The following is a 20931-nucleotide window of genomic DNA, read 5'->3' as shown; positions in this document are numbered from 1 at the left end:
GTAGCACTTCCATCACTGTCCAGCCACCCCCTGGCATTGACTGCGGGCCCCAGTAGGGTTGCTCTTCCAAGTTCCAAGCCTGTGGTCTCGATGCAGTCCAGGGGGGGTTGCCCTCTCGTCTTCTGGGGGAGGAGTATGAAGATGTGTTCTCCCCCGATCCTTCCATCTTCAGGGCACCCCGACTGGGCAAGCGCCCCAGCCATCTGTCACAATATATATATATATATATATATATATATATATATATATATATATATATATATTGTAGCAGTAGGAGAAGCTAGTGCTCCCTTGAACCCTCAGGTACCACTCCAAACACCGGGTAAAAGTCCAAGACATTTTATTTTTATAATAATAATGTGCACAAAGCACCCTCCACTCCACATTACTCATACAAATCACCAAATCAATACAATAACCAATCCTCCTCTCCCAGACGCGTTGCCACCGTTCCACCCAGCTTAGCTCAGCGTCTGGGCTTTCCCACAGTCTTTTTATATCCCCTGACCAAGAAGTGGTTCCAACCCAACAATTCATAAGTCCTCATCACTTCCAGGTCAGATTAAAAGTCCTTTTCTTCAACCCAGAAGCACGTCGTTCCTTCCGGTCATGTGATCATGACGCACTTCCAGGTTATAGGGCACGTAGCACTCTGTAAGCCTCCCTACAGCGGCTCCTGGTGGTCCCCACGGTATCCAGCAGGGTTGTTTATAAAAACTACATGGTCCATAATACCCTGCTGGAATTTGGGGAGCTTCCATGCTGCTGGGAGGGCTCCATCTGGCGGCCTGGAGGTGTGGACCGGAATATTTGGCCGGCCATCCCTCACAGTATGTGTATATATATATATATATATATATATATATATATATATATATATATATATATATATATATATATATGTATATATGTTTTGGCAAAAATGCTCTGTTGGCGTCGACCCGACACAACAGAGGCACTTACAAATGGAACCAAAAAATTTTATTTTCTTCAGCTGTGGGGCACATCTTCCCCGTGTCCCACAGGCCCCAAAACACACGAAAGAAAAACACCAGCACACTCTTCTTCCTCCAGCCCTCCCAGGCAGCTTTGTCCTCCTCCTCCTCCCAACTCTGCCACACAGAGTAGTGGCTGTCGGCTCCTCTTATAGCCCACCCAGAAGTGCTTAGGGTGATAATTAACCTAATTCAGGCTGCACTTCCGGGTGTGGCTGCATTACCACCCACATAGGTTCAGGAAGTCGTGTAGCTCCCCCTGGTGGTGGCCACGGAGCCCAACAGGGATGAGCTCAGGTGTTCCAGAATTGTGACCCCGATGCAACCCAGGGGGCTGCCACCAAGTGTTCCGGGAGAAGAAATAAGACTCCCATGTCTGATCCCCCAGATTCAGTGCCAAAGGGGCATCCCGGCCGGGTGTGGGTCCCAGGTGTGTATATATATATATATATATATATATATTGTGGCAAGAGGAAGCCTGGAAGGACTGTAGAAGGGCTTAGGCCTCCTCCAGACCATGAGGGGGCGACCGCCCTGGTGGCTTTGGGGACCACAGGAACAGAGTTTAGAAGCTCAACCCTATAGGGGCCCGTGGTAACCGCCAGGGGGTGCCCCGACGCCTGAAGAGCCCTGGCCCTCAGCACTTCCACCACACCTGGAAGTGCTGGGGGGAAGACGACCAGGGACACCCGGAGTGCTTCTGGGTGCACAGCCGGCACTTCCACCACACCGGGGAGTGCCGGCAGTCGCTCATTGGTAGGCACCTGGAGTTAAAAGGGGCCGCCTCCCTCCATTCGATGGCTGGAGTCGGGAGGAAGAGGACAGAGCTTGGAGGAGAGGAGTGGAGGCGGACCTGAGGAAGGCATAAGGAAGGAAGGCCTGGACTTTGGGGGAGTACTGGTGTTGTGTGTGTCACCTTTGTATGTAGAAGTATGTATAATAAACGTGTGTTGGGTGAACTATCGGTGTCCGGGCTGCTGGGACCCAAGCCCGGCCGGGACGCCCCTTTGTCACTAGATCCGTGGGAGCAGCCATGGGAGCCACGCTTCCTCCCTCTGAACCTTTGTTGGCAGCCCCCCTGGGTTGTGTCGGGGCCACTTTCATGGAACACCAGAGCTCATCTTGGTTGGGCTCCGTGGCCTCCGCCAGGGGGAGCTGCATAGACGGCTTAACGAGCCCCCTCTGGACGGGAGCGCAGCCAGAAGTAGGTCAACGAGCACCTGCAGCACTTCTGGGTGGGCTATAAGAGGAACCTGCAGCCACTACTCAGGGCGCCAGAGTCGGGTGGAAGAGGACAAAGCTAAGAGGAGAGGAGAGGAGAGGAGAGGAGAGAGGCATTGTGATAGAGGCCTGGGTGCTGGGGCAATGGGTTGTGTGCGATATTGGACACTGTAAATAATGTGTAATAAACGTGTGTTTGGGTTTGAACCATCGGTGTCTGCCTGTCTGTGTCCGGGCTGCTTTCCACAATATATATATATATATGTATGCTTTCTACTCCTGACGTCACTCTTCCCCCACCCCCCTCCCCGCAGTCCCTCTCTCGGATTAGCGTACATATATCACTCCTGCAAGCGAACTATGATTCATAGCACGATCACAGAAGTCGAAAAATCAACTGGAACGTTCAAGCAAATTATAGAAAAAAACCCGATCTAAATCCATTTTATTATATATAGAAATATATATATATAGTAGCCACCAAGGGTTCTCCCCGAACATCTGAGACAATAGCTCATACACAAGTCTCAATAAATAAGGGGACTTTGTGTGAAATGCTTCCCGTAAGTGTTTCCCACAGCACCACTGTGCACTTACAAAGCAGTAGGCACACAGCATCTCTCTGACTTCTTCTCTCTCGTTCTTTTTGCCTCCTCCACTCCTCTCTTTCTTTCTGTCCTCTTCCTCCTGACTTTGGCTCCCGGAGTTGTGGCGGTCAGCTCCTCTTCTTATATAAAACCTGAGAGTGCTTCTGGTGTCCCATAGTTTTGGCCATTTGGATCATTTCCTAATATGACTGAAGCCCAACAAAGTAGGGCACCCCAGTCCCCTCAGCATGGCCCCAACAGGGCTGAACCAAAGAACTCCAATTCCCATGATGCTCTGTGGGAATCTGGGGTGCTCCTCCAACTCGGGGAGGGGGGGCTGCCATCTAGTGATCTGAGGGAGATATTGCCCTATGCAGGTTGTCTACTCTGAGGGTATCTGGGCCGGGTCAGGCTCCCAGCCATCCCTCACAAAACATATATATAAATTGTTTTTCCAGCACATCCTACAGACGCTCCATCGGATTGAGATTTGTGGATCTGAAGGCCAAGTCGACACCCTGAACTCTTAGTCATGCTCCCCAAGTAATTCCTGAACAGGTTTGGCAGTGTGGATTATCCTGCTGAAAGAGGCCACTGCCATGATGGGGTGGGGTGCACACGGCCTGCACGAATCTTCAGGTCGGTGGTACGCGTCAAAGTAACATCCACATGAATGTGAGGACCCCCAGCAGAACATTTCATGGGCCTTTTGGCCTGTCAAGAGTCCATCCATCCCCTGCAGGGAGCCCGTTGTGTCCATTTCTACCTTCTATTACAATCCATTTTTCTGTATGAATGAAAATTTCTGGCTGATTCCGAATGCTAGTGTATGTGGGAATTGAACTGTAATGAAGGCAAACGTACATCTCGTAACTGAAGAGCAGACACACTCGCAGTTCTCTTCCTCTCAGCTTCAGTCCAGATGCAGCCTTCAGAATACCGCGCATGTCTTTGTTTTTTATTAGACGCCTAATGATGCCTTTGCTTCGGGATGTGCTCCATTTAACAAACATGACCCGGCAATATCACCCCTAATGAGCGCCTCTCCCAGAAACACACAGCACAGCAAAAACTGGAAGTGCCGAATAGGCGGCCTGCTGCGTGAGAACAAGTGCGGCGATTCTCTCGACCTCCGCTGCAAAGCCCACGGGCTTCTGTGTAGAGAGCAGGGCCACAAGTCGGACACTTACAGTAGTCACCTGAAACAATAGAATGGCCACTCAAGGAGGCTGACCTTTACCAGTCATCTTCCACCCAATGTCCAAGTCTTTTCTTTTTATTTGCTATTTTATATGTGGCTTTTTCTTTTATAATTTGCTTCTAAAGCCAGCAGAGTCTCTCATCTCCATTGCAGGGGACAACTGGGATTTAGGCACGTATTTAAAGAAGGAGCCAAGTGAGGACCTGTAAGGCATTTGTTTCTCACACTACACACTCTGATGTCTTTCTTCTCTAATGCACTTGTTCTTCTTTTTCTCTCCTGGTCAGATTTACTTTCTGCTCTTCTCTGAAAACAGTAACAGACACCTTTGTATACAGTTAAGTGTTCTGTTTGTTGGCACTCCGTCGCACGGAACAGTCGGCATTCTGCAAAAACCAACACAGACTGACGCCTTGCTTGAGAGGGCCTTTTCACTTTAGCCATTTTAGAACCCAGAACCGAATTTTAGGAAACTTTAAGGATGTGAAAGGCACTATACAGGCATCATGGTCAGTGCGCTGGTGGTGTTGAGTGTTTCTTGTGATTACTGTGCTTATTATGATTTATGGGATTTTGGACCTTTGTGATCTATTTTTTAATTACTCTTTGGATTTTGTATTAGGTCTGCATTTGCTCTTGGAGTTGCCTATTTTGAACTACTGCCTTCTGTGTCTTTTGTCTTGTGCTCCTTGGTGTTTTTAGTTTGTGCCTCAGAGCATTTTTTGTAAAAAGAAATCTTTTTAATTTATAAAGATCCTATGTTTGCTCTTTGTATGAGTAGGTGACTTTTGGTAGTATTACTCCCTCTAGTGGGCATTTTGTGTATTTTTCCTGACTTTGTGTGCATGGGATCTCTTTAGTTCATAACTACCTATTTACAAGTGTGTGTGTGTGTGTATATATATGTATGTAAGGGCGGCATGGTGGCACAGTGGTAGCACTGCTGCCTTGCAGTAAGGAGACCTGGGTTCACGTCCCGGGTCCTCCCTGCGTGGAGTTTGCGTGTTCTCCCCGTGTCTGCGTGGGTTTCCTCCCACAGTCCAAAGACATTCAGGTTAAGTGCATTGGTGTTTCTAAATTGTGCTTGGTGTGTGTGTGTGTGTGTGTGTGCCCTGCGGTGGGCTGGCGTCCTGCCCGGGGTTTGTTTCCTACCTTGCACCCTGTGTTGGTTGGGATTGGCTCCAGCAGACCCCCGTAACCCTGTAGTTAGGATATAGCAGGTTGGATAATAGATGGATAGATATATGTATGGATAGATATATATGGATATATATATATATATATATGTGTATCATGTATATATATATATGTATATGTATATACTGTTTATGTGTATACTGTATATATGTATATGTATATATATATATAATATATGTATATGTATACCTGCGGTGCTGCGGTGGGTTGGCACCCTGCCCGGGATTGTTTCCTGCCTTGTGCCCTGTGTTGGCTGGGATTGGCTCCAGCAGACCCCCGTGATCCTGTGTTCGGATTCAGCGGGTTGGAAAATGGATGGATGGATGGATGTATATGTATATATATATGTGTATACTGTATATATATATATATATATATATATATATATATATATATATATATATATATATATATATATATATAATATGTATGTGTGTGTGTATGTGTTTATGTATATATATGTGTGTATATGTATATATATAATACATAAACACATACATATATATATATATATGTATGTATGTATGTGTTTATGTATATATATGTGTGTATATGTATATATATAATACATAAACACATACATATATATATATATATATATATATATATATATATATATGTGTTTATTTATATATATATATATATATATATATATATATATATATATATATATATATATTTACAGGATGCGGTGCACTATTGTCATGTTTATGAATGATGATATTCATCCATCCATCCATCCATCCAGCCATTTTCCAACCCGCTGAATCCGAACACAGGGTCACGGGGGTCTGCTGGAGCCAATCCCAGCCAACACAGGGCACAAGGCAGGGAACCAATCCTGGGCAGGGTGCCAACCCACCGCAGGACACACACAAACACACCAAGCACACACTAGGGCCAATTTAGAATTGCCAATCCACCTAACCTGCATGTCTTTGGACTGTGGGAGGAAACCGGAGCGCCCGGAGGAAACCCACGCAGACACGGGGAGAACATGCAAACTCCACGCAGGGAGGACCCGGGAAGCGAACCTGGGTCCCCAGGTCTCCCAACTGCGAGGCAGCAGCGCTACCCACTGCGCCACCGTGCCGCCATGATGATATTCATGTGAAATTATAAATTAAATTAAAAAATAAATAAATTATAAATTAAGCCTATCTCAATTTTTGGCGAGGCACAGGATGAAGTATCCCCCGAGACGGACTGCATGTGTGTTTTAGTTGGGATTCAGGTTTGGGCTTCTTTTATTCATTTGGCAGACGCTGAAGGCAGGGTGGTCTTTCCCTTCATTTATCCCCTTGGTTAAAGTCGAGGCTCAGGTCGTTTTTCTGTTTTTCTTCTCATCTTCACAGGCTGAACGAGGGTTCAAAGCGGTTCACATAGAAGGCGTGGAGATGATGCACATGGGCCAGCAGTCTATGGGCCATTACCCAGTTCACTTCCACATGAATGGAGACATTGATGAGAAGGGGGGCTACAACCCCCCAACCTACGCCAAGGACTTGTCAATCCACCACTGCTTTTCTCGCTGCGTCACTGTGCACGGCTCTAATGGCTTACTGGTAAGTGAACGCATTGATCGCTGACAAGCTGCTGCCGTCTCCCGCCCACCTCACTTCACTTCAGTCTTGTTCAGCGCCCTTCTCTGAATTTACATTCTGATTGCTTACACTGATTTACAAGTCTGAGTCGAGGTAAAGAAACAGGAAAACAAAAAACAGGCCTGTGCTCTGCCATTGCTGTGTTAGGATTTTGTTATTATTCTTTAATGCCCCAGATACAGTTTTGCACATTTTCTACTTTTGTTTTTTTTTTTGAGATATTAATATTATTTGTTTTTATTACTAGTCGGTTTATAAGCCCAATTGCAAAAAGAAACACTATGGAAAATGCTAATAACAAAAGGAGTGATTTGAAAATGTATTTTGACTTTACGTTGACTTATATTACATTTGTCATTCCAACAGATGGTGCATCAACCATTTGCAGTAATAAAATGCATTGCATGTGTCATTATAACAGGCATTTGTAATAATACAATGAATTGCATTTGTCATTCCAACAGATGGTACATCAGAAACATTAGCACTGCTTTTGCAATTCCCATACCAAGTGGCATATAACAGACACATAGCAGTGAGATGAACACAGGACACTGCAAACATTAATGCAGAATACACACAAAAAGTGAGACAGTCGGCAGAAATTGGCTTATCCACATATCGCTTGTGTGCCTGTGTATCTGCATGTCCACCTGGTTGCTATGTCTCTGTTATACACAATTTGGTATGGGATTAGTAAAAGCAGTGCTAATGTTTCCCCTGCACCATATGTTGGAATGACTAATACAATGCTTTTTGGTCCTACCATTTTTGTACTGTGCCATCTGATAGAATAAAAAAATGCAAGACTCTTTATTGTTACAAATGTTTGTGATAAGCCACATGTTCGAATAAAAATGCAGTGCATTTTATTGCTGCAAATGCTTGTGATGCACCATCTGTTGGAAGGAAAATGTATTGCACTTTATTACTACAAATGTTTGTGATGCGGCATCTGTTGGAATGAAAAATGTAATCCATTTTAGTTCTGCAAATGTTTCTGCCGTCTGTTGGAATGAAAAATTCAATGCATTTTATTGCTGCAAATGTTTGTGATGCACCATCTGTTGACATGACAAATGCAATACATTTTATTAATGCAAATGTTTGTGATGCGGCATGTGTTGGCATGACAAATGTACCACACTTTATTACAACAAATGTTTGTGATGTGGCAACTGTTGGAATGAAAAATGCAATCCATTTTAGTTCTTCAAATGTTTGTGATGCGCCATCTGTTGGAATGAAAAATGCAATCCATTTTAGTTCTGCAAATGTTTCTGCCATCTGTTGGAATGAAAAATTCAATGCATTTTATTGCTGCAAATGTTTCTGATGCACCATCTGTTGACATGACCAATGCAATACATTTTATTAATACAAATGTTTATGATGCGGCATCTGTTGGCATGACAAATGTACCACACTTTATTATGACAAATGTTTGTGATGCGGCAACTGTTGGAATGAAAAATGCAATCCATTTTAGTTCTGCAAATGTTTGTGATGCGCCATCTGTTGGAGTGAAAAATGCAATCCATTTTAGTTCTGCAAATTTTTCTGCCGTCTGTTGGAATGAAAAATTTAATGCATTTTATTGCTGCAAATGTTTGTGATGCAGCATCTGTTGACATGACAAATGCAATACATTTTATTAATACAAATGTTTCTGATGCACCATCTGTTGGCATGACAAATGTATCGCACTTTATTACGACAAATGTTTGTGATGCCGCAATTGCTGGAATGAAAAATGCAATCCATTTTAGTTCTGCAATTGCTTGTGATGCGCCATCTGTTGGAACTTTATTACTATATGCATTACAAAATGCATTCCTACAAATGGTGCACTTCAAACATTAACGCTGACGTCTAATGTTAATTATTTTAGATATCAACCCATCGATCCATTTTTTCAGTCCAGTACTGTCGGCGATAAACCAAAGTTTTATTCTACTGGCATCACAAACAGCAAAAATTATTTATCTGATTATGTTTTAAATCTGAGTGATTTCAAAGTCTTCTGATGCAGTTCTGTTTATTGGAGCTCCATCCAAATCCCACTGTTGCCCAAAGTTCTAAAAGAACATGGAGATGGACTGACTCATTTTTGGACGAGTGCTCGTATTGACAATTGAGATGGTCCTTTCTCTAAAAATGATTTAAACAGATGTTTTATGAGTTAGGGTTGCCAGTTAAGTTGCTTGATGAACTGACTTTTAATCCTCAGTTGGCGAATCAGCCCGAGTCTTCCTTCTATAAGCGGGTGTGTAGCACTACAGGAAAAATGGAGCTGGGCCACAGGCTGAGAGTGCTGCCCACGACAAGCCTGTTAGGAGTTTTGACAGTACAGGGGGAGAAAAAGGGGGAAACAAAACTAACCTGTGAGCCCCAAACTGGCTCGATTTAAAGCTGATTGGTTTGTTTCAGTACTACTCAGTTAGCACGTTTCTCACATTAAGGTGACAAAGCCATTAACTGGGCCTTTAGAAAAGTACGCAGACAGACCCCTTCACTTTTTTACATTATTCAATATGGCAGCCTAAAATCATTGAAATTCATTTTTTCCCCTCATCAAACAACACTCAATACCCAAGAATGACAAAGCTAAAAAAACCAGGATTTTATAAATGTATTCAAAATAAAACAAAAAAACTGAAATATGACATTGTCACAAGTATTCAGACCCTTTACTCAGTACTTCGTTGAAGCCCCTTTTGGCAGCGATTCCAGCCTGAAGTCTTCTTGGGTTTTACCCAACAAGCTTTGCACACCTGGATTTTTGGGGATTTTTTCTGTCCATCTCTCTGTCATGCTGGATGGACACTGTCATTGGAGAGCAATTTTCAGGTCCCTCCAGAGATGTTCATTTGGGTTCACGTCCAGGCTCTGAATTGACTGGGCAATGCAAGGACGCTTGATGTTTGGTCCGGGTCCATCCCATTCCATAGATTATCGTTGAAACATTTCTAAGTCTTCTTTGAAGTCCACCTGTGATCTGTTCAGCTGGCTGGACCTGCTGAGGAAAGCCACATTCATAGACAGATTAGTAAAAGCAGTGCTAATGTTTCCCCTGCACTATATGTTGGAATGACTAATACAATGCTTTTTGGTCCTACCATTTTTGTAATGTGCCATCTGATAGAATACAAAAATGCAAGGCTCTTTATTGTTACAAATGTTTGTGATAAGCCACATGTTCGAATAAAAATGCAGTGCATTTTATTGCTGCAAATGCTTGTGATGCACCATCTGTTGGAAGGAAAATGTACTGCACTTTATTACAACAAATGTTTGTGATGCGGCATCTGTTGGAATGAAAAATGTAATCCATTTTAGTTCTGCAAATGTTTCTGCCGTCTGTTGGAATGAAAAATTCAATGCATTTTATTGCTGCAAGTGTTTGTGATGCACCATCTGTTGACATGACAAACGCAATACATTTTATTAATACAAATGTTTGTGATGCGGCATGTGTTGGCATGACAAATGTACCGCACTTTATTACGACAAATGTTTGTGATGCGGCATCTGTTGGAATGAAAAATGCAATCCATTTCAGTTCTGCACGTTCTGTCTATGAAACGTTCCACAGTCGCCCAAAAAACCAAGCCATGGTTATAGAGGTCAGAGACAGGATTGGGTCAAGGCACAGATCTGTCTGGAGTATTGAAGGTCTCCAAGAGCAAAGTGGCCTCCATAATTCTTAAATAGTAGAAATCTGGAACAACCAGAGCTCTTTCTAGAGGTGGCCACCTGGCCAAGCTGAGATACCTTGGGAGAAGGTAAGAGAGGTGACCAAGAGCACAGAGAAACCGACTGGATAATGAGAGAAACTTCCAGAAGCGAACCCTAAAAAGCAATGCTCCACCAATCTGGACTTAATGACAGAGCCTGTCTCAGTAGAAGACACATAAAGGCCCACATGGAGTTTGCAAAATGGAATTTCAGACTGTTTGAAACAAGGTTCTATGGACTGATGAAACCAAGATTAGGGTCCTGGCTGGAGAAAACTTGGCAGTACCCACAACCCGGGCAATACGATTCCGACAGTGAAGCACGGTGGTGGCAACGTCATGCTGTCTATCTATCTATCTGTCTTATCCTGCCTACTATACTAAAATTAATTAATTATCTATCTATCTATCTATCTATCTATCTATCTATCTATCTATCTATCTATCTATCTATCTATCTATCTATCTATCTATCTATCTATCTATCTATCTATCTATCTATCTTCACATCACAGTACCCTTACAGGCTCTTCTGGAATCCTCTGTACAACACAGAGCACCACACACAGATTTTTCTTCCTCCTCCTTCCTACTCATCTTCTTTCTTCAAACAAGTGTTGTCCTCTGCCTCCTGACTCCGGCTCTTCCAGGCCAAACCAAAGTCCCTGAAAGTAGGGATGACTAATCTAGGATCTAGGCAGCAAAACCTGTGAATATCCCCATGGGACTACAGGGCCCAGCATACCCTGTGGGTGAAGGAATCCTAACCCAGGGATGCTGCTATCTAGCATATTGGATTGATAAAGGATCCAGACCTTGTCGTCTCCCCCAGTCCTTTTATTATATTGGCCTAAAAGCTGGGTGAACGTTCCTTTTCCCTCCTGGCTCGAAAGCCTGTCTGTCCATTTTCCTTTGTCATGCTGTGGGGTTGATTTTCAGCAGCAGGGACAGGGAGACAAGTCAGGGTAGGGGGACATCTGAGCCAAGTACAGAGATATCCTTAATGGAAATCTGTAGTAGAGCTCTTAGGACCTCAGACTGGGCCAAACGTTCACCTTCCATCAGGAAAAGACAAAGACAACAACAGGAGTGGCTCTTAGGGGTCAGTTCTGCAAATATCCTTCAGCGGCTCAGCCAGACCCCCAGACTTGAATCCAATTAAACATCTCTAGAGAGACCTGAAAATTGCTGTCCACCAATGTTCTCCATCCAGCCCTACAGAGAAGAATGGCAGAAAATCTCAAGTGGGTGAAGCTTGCCATGTAAAGGGGTCTCAAGTATACTAATGAGGGGTCTGAATCACTTGTGTCAGTGGAGCGCCACCTGTCTGAAATGCTGTAGGTGTACAAAGGCTTTGGAGCAGCAGGTTTAAGTCATGCGTTTGAGGTGATACCTGCCAAGGAGTCCTGCCATTTTAGTCTTGCAGAATTAGCTGTCAGGGATAAGGAATCGGCCACCAGCTGGTGGCGCTAAATGAACAGGCTGGTGGGCATCACTCTTCATTTTTTATTGCAGTTTAAGTTTACAATAAAATTCTATGAAAACTAAAAAGACTTTATAACATTGCAGGTCAAGGATGTGGTAGGGTATGACACCCTGGGGCACTGCTTCTTCACAGAAGATGGAGCTGAGGAGCGGAACACCTTTGACCACTGTCTTGGTCTGCTCGTGAAGGCGGGGACCCTCCTGCCATCTGACAGGGACAGCAAAATGTGCCGCGGGATCACGGATGGTGCCTACCCGGGCTACGTCGCCAAACCCCGCCAAGACTGCAGGTGAGAATACAAACTCCTCGCCAGCTATTCTGTCATCTTTACCAGACAGTAAGGGGGGAAAAAAAAAACTCATGAAGAAAGGCTGTCATAACGAAAAGAGTGAGAGTTGGGCAACGAGTGCCCACTAGCCCACTCACAGTTCTGCAGGCTTTGTTGGACTATTCTATTAATTTATGACATAACTGAATAATTGACATTGGAATTGAGTTTGTGGGATTTCACTGTTGAGGCTCAAGTGTTTCAATGCCCAGTTGTGCGAGTTAACGTGCCTGGGTGAGTGTGCTAAAAAATGTACCTTACGGGCATCAAAGGGTTACAAACATCACTCATAGGCAGGGTGACAACCTGAGTGTCATTCGAGTCGTGTCCATCATGTCATTATCCATAAATGATGATGTCTGTCTATCTATCAATCATATACTGCCTATTGTATCTGTCTATTATATTGTGTCTATTGAGCTAACAAAATGTTTGTCTGTCTGTCTATCTATCTTATCCTGCCTACTATACTAAAATGAAATCATCACTCATGCAGACAGTTGGTTTAAGAAGTCTCAGAATTAGTTCAATCAAGACCACCCATCTGGGGCTTCAGTTGATTGTCGACCAAATGGAAAGGTCCAGCCTGTGGTGAATGAGTATGGTGGGCTAACCTACACAATGAAGACAAACAGAGACCCCAAGACACTGTGTTAAAAGCCAAATTTCCCTAGGAACAAATTCTATCTATCTATCTTATCCTGCCTACTATACTAAAATTAATATCTATCTTTCTATCAATAGCACCTTTCATTATCTATCTTCACATCACAGTACCCTTACAGGCCCTTCTGGAATCCTCTGTACAACACAGAGCACCACGCACAGATTTTTCCTCCTTCTCCTTCCTACTTATCTTCTTTCTTCAAACAAGTGTTGTCCTCTGCCTCCTGACTCCGGCTCTTCCAGGCCAAACCATAGTCCCTGAAATTAGGGATGACTAATCTAGGCAGCAACCCTGTGAATATCCCCATGGGACTACAGGGCCCAGCATACCCTGTGGGTGAAGGAATCCTAATCCCAAAGGATCCAGACCTTGTCGTCTCCCCCAGTCCTTTTATTATATTGGCCTAAAAGCTGGGTAAACGTTCCTTTTCCCTCCTGGCTGGAAAGCCTGTCTGTCCATTTTCCTTTGTTATGGTGTCCCAGGCAGGTACGAAATCATCCTTCATCCACTATAGTACTCACACTATCTATCATATCGTGCTTATTTTATCCAGCTAATATAGTGCCTTTTTCCTGTTTTTCTATCTGTTAGTATATTCTATCTCTTTGTCTATCATATAATGCGATTGTATATGACAACATTGCACCAACCCACAGTGCAAATCTTGTTGAGTATCCTACACTTCACCCACCTACAGAGTAAATCCTACCAACTACACTACAACACTTCACCCATCCACAGTGCAAATCCTGCCAACTACGCTACAACACTTCACCCATCCACAGTGAAATCATGCCAACTACGCTACAACACTTCACCCATTCACAGTGAAATCATGCCGACTACGCTACAACACTTCACCCATCCACAGTGGAAATCCTGCCAACTACACTACAACACTTCACCCATCCACAGTGCAAATCTTGCCAACTACACTACAACACTTCACCCATCCACAGTGCAAATCCTGCCAACTACACTACAACACTTCACCCATCCACAGCGCAAATCCTGACGACTACACTACTACACTTCACCCATCCACAGTGAAATCATGCTGACTATGCTACAACACTTCACCCATCCACAGTGCAAATCCTGCCAACTACACTACAACACTTCACCCATCCATAGTGCAAATCCTGCCAACTACTCTACAACACTTCACCCATTGACAGCGCAAATCCTGACGACTACGCTACTACACTTCACCCATCCACAGTGAAATCATGCTGACTACGCTACAACACTTCACCCATCCACAGTGCAAATCCTGCCAACTACACTACAACACTTCACCCATCCACAGTGCAAATCCTGCCAACTACACTACAACACTTCACCCATCGACAGTGCAAATCCTGCCAACTACACTACAACACTTCACCCATCGACAGTGCAAATCCTGCCGACTACACTACAACACTTCACCCATCCACAGTGAAATCATGCTGACTACGCTACAACACTTCACCCATCTGCAGTGCAAATCCTGCCAACTACACTACAACACTTCACCCATCCACAGTGCAAATCCTGCCAACTACGCTACAACACTTCACCCACTGACAGTGCAAATCCTGCCAACTACACTACAACACTTCACCCATCCACAGTGAAAATCCTGCCAACTACGCTACAACACTTCACCCACTGACAGTGCAAATCCTGCCAACTACACTACAACACTTCACCCATCCACAGTGAAATCATGCTGACTACACTACAACACTTCACCCATCCACAGTGCAAATCCTGCCAACTACACTACAACACTTCACCCATTGACAGTGCAAATCCTGCCAACTACGCTACAACACTTCACCCACTGACAGTGCAAATCCTGCCAACTACACTACAACACTTCACCCATCCACAGTGAAAATCCTGCCAACTACGCTACAACACTTCACCCATCGACAGTGCAAATCCTGCCAACTACACTACAACACTTCACCCATCGACAGTGCAAATCCTGCCGACTACACTACAACACTTCACCCATCCACAGTGAAATCATGCTGACTACGCTACAACACTTCACCCATCTGCAGTGCAAATCCTGCCAACTACACTACAACACTTCACCCATCCACAGTGCAAATCCTGCCAACTACGCTACAACACTTCACCCACTGACAGTGCAAATCCTGCCAACTACACTACAACACTTCACCCATCCACAGTGAAAATCCTGCCAACTACGCTACAACACTTCACCCACTGACAGTGCAAATCCTGCCAACTACACTACAACACTTCACCCATCCACAGTGAAATCATGCTGACTACACTACAACACTTCACCCATCCACAGTGCAAATCCTGCCAACTACACTACAACACTTCACCCATTGACAGTGCAAATCCTGCCAACTACGCTACAACACTTCACCCACTGACAGTGCAAATCCTGCCAACTACACTACAACACTTCAGCCATCCGCAGTGCAAATCTTGCTGAGTATGCTACACTTCACCCATCAACAGTGAAAATCCTGCCAACTACGCTAAGTGTTTTGTCATTGAATCATTCCGTGATCCAGGGGTGGAAATGTGTGTGATTCCATAACAAAGCTCTGCTTAACTATATAATTCTATCTATCTATCTAAGGGCATTTTGTCTGTCTGTCTCTTAATGAGCCACTATGACCACAGTGCCAGGACTATAAACTAAACTAAGGCTATTCATCTTTTGAGTGTTCATGCAGTCCTGTCACAAACCACTCAGCCTCCTGTATATAAATGGAGTTTCTGTTTCCATCAGTTTCAAGGGGCACAATAACAAGGCACAAGTCTGACATCGCCCTCAGGCTCTGACCCGGACCTCACAGCTCAGGTGCTCGATCCTCGAGGATCGAATGTCCTACTAGAGCTCCGCTACAAAATCTGCTCCTAGCCATATGGCAGCTCAAAGGTTTTAATAAACAGACTGATCCGGAGGGTCTGATTACTAAGGGTCATTTGGGCACTCTGCCTTCTCCAAATATTAATGGACCCCAAATGAGTCTGACTCCACTTATGTACTCGTAAAAATGATGAAGCACTGCAAACTGATTGCTTCTCATCTCTTGTGTTGTCCTCCTTAGTGTGTGTGCCAGTCAGTAACGCGTAACAGCCTTTGAGCAGAGGATTAAACCCGATAAAGATGTGCTTTTTGAACACAGACTTGGCTGTAAATATTTTAGAATTTAAAAGGAAAAAAATACGGTATTTTATTTTTGCTCTTGTTGTAGCTGACAACCAGCCTAAAGTATGATAGAGTAGATTCATGTCCTCCGTTAAACTTTATTTAATAATAATAAAATAAAATGACAAACTAATCCTCTTGAGGATATTAAAACCAAATGTGAAAAGCTGAACGAAGTCAAAAAAGAAAATAATAAGATACATAAAAGATGAAAGGAAACCTCATAATCGTTTCCATTTGATGAAAATCTCAGCCATCTGCTCCTGTATGGCCTTAAATAAATAAATCCTAAAATGGACGAGACCTGGCAGGGCCCTCCACTTCACTCCACTCCACTCCGCACATCTCTTGACAGTGACTGGCTCGTCACATTCACTTGTTTAATGGATAGCAGGTAGGAATTTTCATCTAAATATCTAAGGAAGCACTTTGTCATCCACAGTGACGTGGCTATGTCACCATGAAGCCAAGACAGTTCTTTTCTGCTACCAAGCTCCAGGTTTTTATGGAGCACTGCTAAAGAAACCATTTTAGAACTGACTTCTAAATCAAAGAGCACTTAGAATGAGAAGAAAGGAACTCAAATGATTGAGAAGATGGCCTGACTGACCTGATGGGGACGTGTGCTGGAGCTCAGGAAAACCCCTTAAGGTCTCCGTCCACTGAGAGCAATAGGCCCTGAAAAAGGAAATAAGAAAAGAAAGGAAGAACAAAAGAATGACTTTAGAAATGACAGCTGCAGTTCTAGTAAATTCATTTAGAATGGAGTATGGATACATTTTAATGCCTTTATTTATCTTACTATTTCAATTTGAGGGTTAAGCATGTAGTTTTTGTGTGAAGACTGCAGAAACATGGCTCTTTCCCACTGAGGCTGGTACTGGATTTATATATCTATCCATCTATTATATAGTGCCTTACACATCTATCTATCTATCCATCTATTATATAGTGCCTTACACATCTATCTATCCATCTATTATATAGTGCCTTACACATCTATCTATCTATCCATCTATTATATAGTGCCTTACACATCTATCTATCCATCTATTATATAGTGCCTTACACATCTATCTATCCATCTATTATATAGTGCCTTACACATCTATCTATCTATCTATCTATCTATCTATCTATCTATCTATCTATCTATCTATCTATCTATCTATCTATCTATCTATCTATCTATCTATCTATTGTGATAAAGGTGCTATATTTGCACCCGACCCGACACAGATTGGACACGGAGGCACACGTATAATATAAACTTTTGTTTTTCTTCAGCTGGAGGGAACGTCTTCCCTGTGTCCCCCAGCCACAACACAGTCCCCAAGGCACCAACACACAAAAGTAACACACTCTTCCTCTGCACCACCACTCCTCCCAGGCAACCTTGTCCTCCTCCACCCGACTCTGGCCTGCACCAAACTCCAACTCCCATGAAGCCATGCAGGAGTCCGAGGCACTGCTGCAACCCAGGGAGGCTGCCATCAAGCGTCCAGGGGGAGATATTGTGTTTCCCATGCTTGCCCCCCTGGAACATATGCTGCAGGGGCGTCCCGGCCATCTGTCACACTATCTATTATATAGTGCCTTACACATCTATCTATCTATCTATCTATCTATCTATCTATCTATCTATCTATCTATCTATCTATCTATCTATCTATCTATCTATCTATCTATCTACCCTATGTAATGCCTTTTTTGTTAATCTAAATTGTTAGTCTTACCTATTATACCATATATCTATCTATTATATAGTGTCTTTCATATCTGTCTATCTATTATGTAGATGCTTCCTATATCTACAGTATATATCCATCATATACTCCATCCCTCCATCTTCTAAACCAACTAAACTGGCCTTGTGTGTGTGTGTGTTCATCCTGCAATGGACTGCCACTTTGTTTCTGCCTTGTGCCCAGTGTTTGCTGGGTTAGGTTCCATCAAATAGTGCATTTTATATTTATCTATGGCTGCCTGCCTGTCTGTTATTTAGTGTGTTTCATATCGGTCTATCTATAACTCTATCATATACAGCCTCACATATCAGTCACTCCATTATATAGTGCCTTTCATATCTATCTATGCATCACAGTGTGCCTTTTAAATCTATGTATCCATCTATCTATACATCAAACAGTTCCTTTCATATTTGTTTCTCTATCTATTGATCATATAGGGGGTCTCATTTCTATTTGTCTATCATATAGTGCCTTTCATATCTGTTTATCTTTACATCATAGAGATTATTTCATATCTATCCATGGGTCTACACATCATATAGTGTCTCTCATATCTATCCATCATTTCGTATCTATGTGTCTATCTACAGAGTATATAAGAACGCATATCTAACTATCTATTATATAGTGCCTTTTATAACTATCTGTTACACAGTTTCACTCATTGCTGTCTGTCTAGTCATGGTTGAGGGATTTTTAACCCATGTATCATTGAGATTTTTCATTTTTTAATCACAACATGCATGTTTAACCTGAGAAATTTTGAATTCCTAATTCAGGTAAAGCATAATTTTTCACCGATAAAGGTATTTTGAAAGTAAATATCCATACAACAAAAGTATACACACAGCATACAGAAATTGTACAGGCACAAAAATAAGCAACCCCTTAACTTTGTGACTATGTGAAGTTAAAATCAGGAACAGGAGGATCACTGACAAGGTGATCACCAATTAACCAATGACATTGAAGAACCTAAACAATGTGTTAGGGAGCAGCAAAGAGAAAAAAATAGAAAGTGGGTCAGAGGTCCTGCTCCTGGGAATCTAGTTTAATGTCCAGAGGTAAGGAAACATCTGCAAAAGTACGGAAACAACGTGTAGTGTGTGCTCATCAGTCTGGATGACATTATAAAGCCATTTCAATAATCCCTAAATCCATTGTTAGTATACAAGTAGAAAGCATTTTAGATAGATAGATAGATAGATAGATAGATAGATAGATAGATAGATAGATAGATAGATAGATAGATAGATAGATAGATAGATAGTGCCTTTCTCTATCTATTGATACACAGATACATAGATAGATAGTGTAGTAGGCAAGATTAGAAATTCAGACAGACAGACAGACAGACAGACAGAATATGGCCTGATGTGATGTGAATGGAACCTTTGAGCAGAACTCCAATCACTATGTCTGGGAAAGACCAGGCACCTGCCTGATACCATCTCTATGGTGAAGCATGATGGTGGTAGCATCATGCTATGGAAGAACTTCTCAATAGTAGGGACAGGGACACTGCTCAGGGAAGGATGAATGAAGCAAAATCAAGAGAGGTCCTTGAAGAACACCTGCTCCAGAGTGTGTGCCATCACAGACTGGGGTGATGTTTCACTTTTCAGCACAATGACCTGAAGCAGAGAGCCAAGACAACTCCGGAGTGGCTTAGGAACAAGACTCTGAGGGTCTTTGAGTGGTCAGGCCAAAGTCCAGGCTTACATCCCATAGAATATGTGTGGAAAGACCAGGAGAGGGAAGTCTGTAGAGGCTTATCATCCAATCTAAGGGAGCTTGAGAGGATCTGCCAGAAAGGATGAGATCGGCTGCCCAAATCCAGCTATGCAAAACTTGTAGATACTTACCCAAGAAGACTCAAAGATGAAACTGAGGGGCTTTACAAAGTACTGAATTAAGGTTGTCAATGCTTCTAGGAATGAAAGAGTTCAGCTTTTGATTTTTAATAAATTTGTGAAGTTTTCTGAAGAAAGGTTTTCACTTTGTCATTATCGGTTATGAGTCTACATTGATGGTCCAAATTGGCAAATGTGTGTAATCAAAAGTAAATCTACAACACCATGGAGTGTGTAGAAAGTAAAGGGGTCTGAATACGCACTTAAGCTCGGTGGTCTTCCCAGATTATGAATTCTGACCGGGTTCAGTTAAAACGGGTAGCAATTAGTGAACAACATTTGTTTGAGGTCTCTGTGCTTATTACTTTAAGGTTTGTTCATTTTATATCATTATTTTATTTCCAGTAGTTGTAGCTTATGATAATACATTGAGACTTAGAGTCCTCTAGCCAAGACAGAAATGAATATTTGAATTTAGCTAAAACAAAATAAACTCGAAAAGGACATCCAGGACATGTTCCCATGACCTCAGCGTGTGAGCTGCACCTCACGCTCTTGTCACTGCATTCTTATAATCCCCTCTCTGTGAGAATGTACCACTGGCGTGAGTAAGAGCTACGATCTGCCAGCTTCTGACATTTTAACGGGACGCCCAAAGACTTCAGTGGCCAACCCTGATCATCTTTGGCAGGTGACGTCAGTTGAAGTATTGGGTGTACAGTATGTGTGTGTGGCAAGCCAGTAAGCTGGAGTAGCAAAAACTGGCCATTTGTTAGAATTCAAGACCATTTGTCACATCACAAAGAGAATAAAAATACAGGAGTAGAGTAGTGGAGCCTTCATTAGGGCCAAACACAAGACAGAGAGGAGAGCTTGTGGAAAGAAGTCTGGGATTATTCTGCACTGCTTTCCTTAACAACAGATGAGTTATGGGGAAGAAAGTGACAAGTTAGAGGTCCACACTGCACTGATTTGTGAACAGATAGATATCTATCACTCTGTGTTATATAATGCCTTCTTATTAATCCATGTCAATTGTTAATCTTGCCTACTACACCATCCATCCATCTATAATATAATAAAGTGCTCTATCTACCTATCTATCTGTCTAATC

At 42.9% G+C, this 20931-nt stretch overlaps 1 protein-coding gene across 1 annotated transcript in view; it reads left to right on the top strand.

Annotated features, from left to right (window-relative positions):
• The window catches only part of LOC114644327 (cell migration-inducing and hyaluronan-binding protein), a 264051-nt gene that overhangs the window by 201245 nt on the left and 41875 nt on the right, over positions 1-20931 (top strand). Inside the window, exons 13-14 of the mRNA XM_028792468.2 lie at positions 6557-6766; positions 12112-12317. Coding sequence (XP_028648301.2) covers positions 6557-6766; positions 12112-12317 — 416 coding nt within the window. The remainder of the gene's footprint in view (positions 1-6556; positions 6767-12111; positions 12318-20931) is intronic.

This window comes from Erpetoichthys calabaricus, chromosome 17 (genome assembly GCF_900747795.2).
Source record: "Erpetoichthys calabaricus chromosome 17, fErpCal1.3, whole genome shotgun sequence".
Lineage (NCBI taxonomy): Eukaryota > Metazoa > Chordata > Cladistia > Polypteriformes > Polypteridae > Erpetoichthys > Erpetoichthys calabaricus.
Note: the sequence above shows the minus strand (reverse complement) of the source record. Positions and strands in the feature narration are given on the sequence as shown.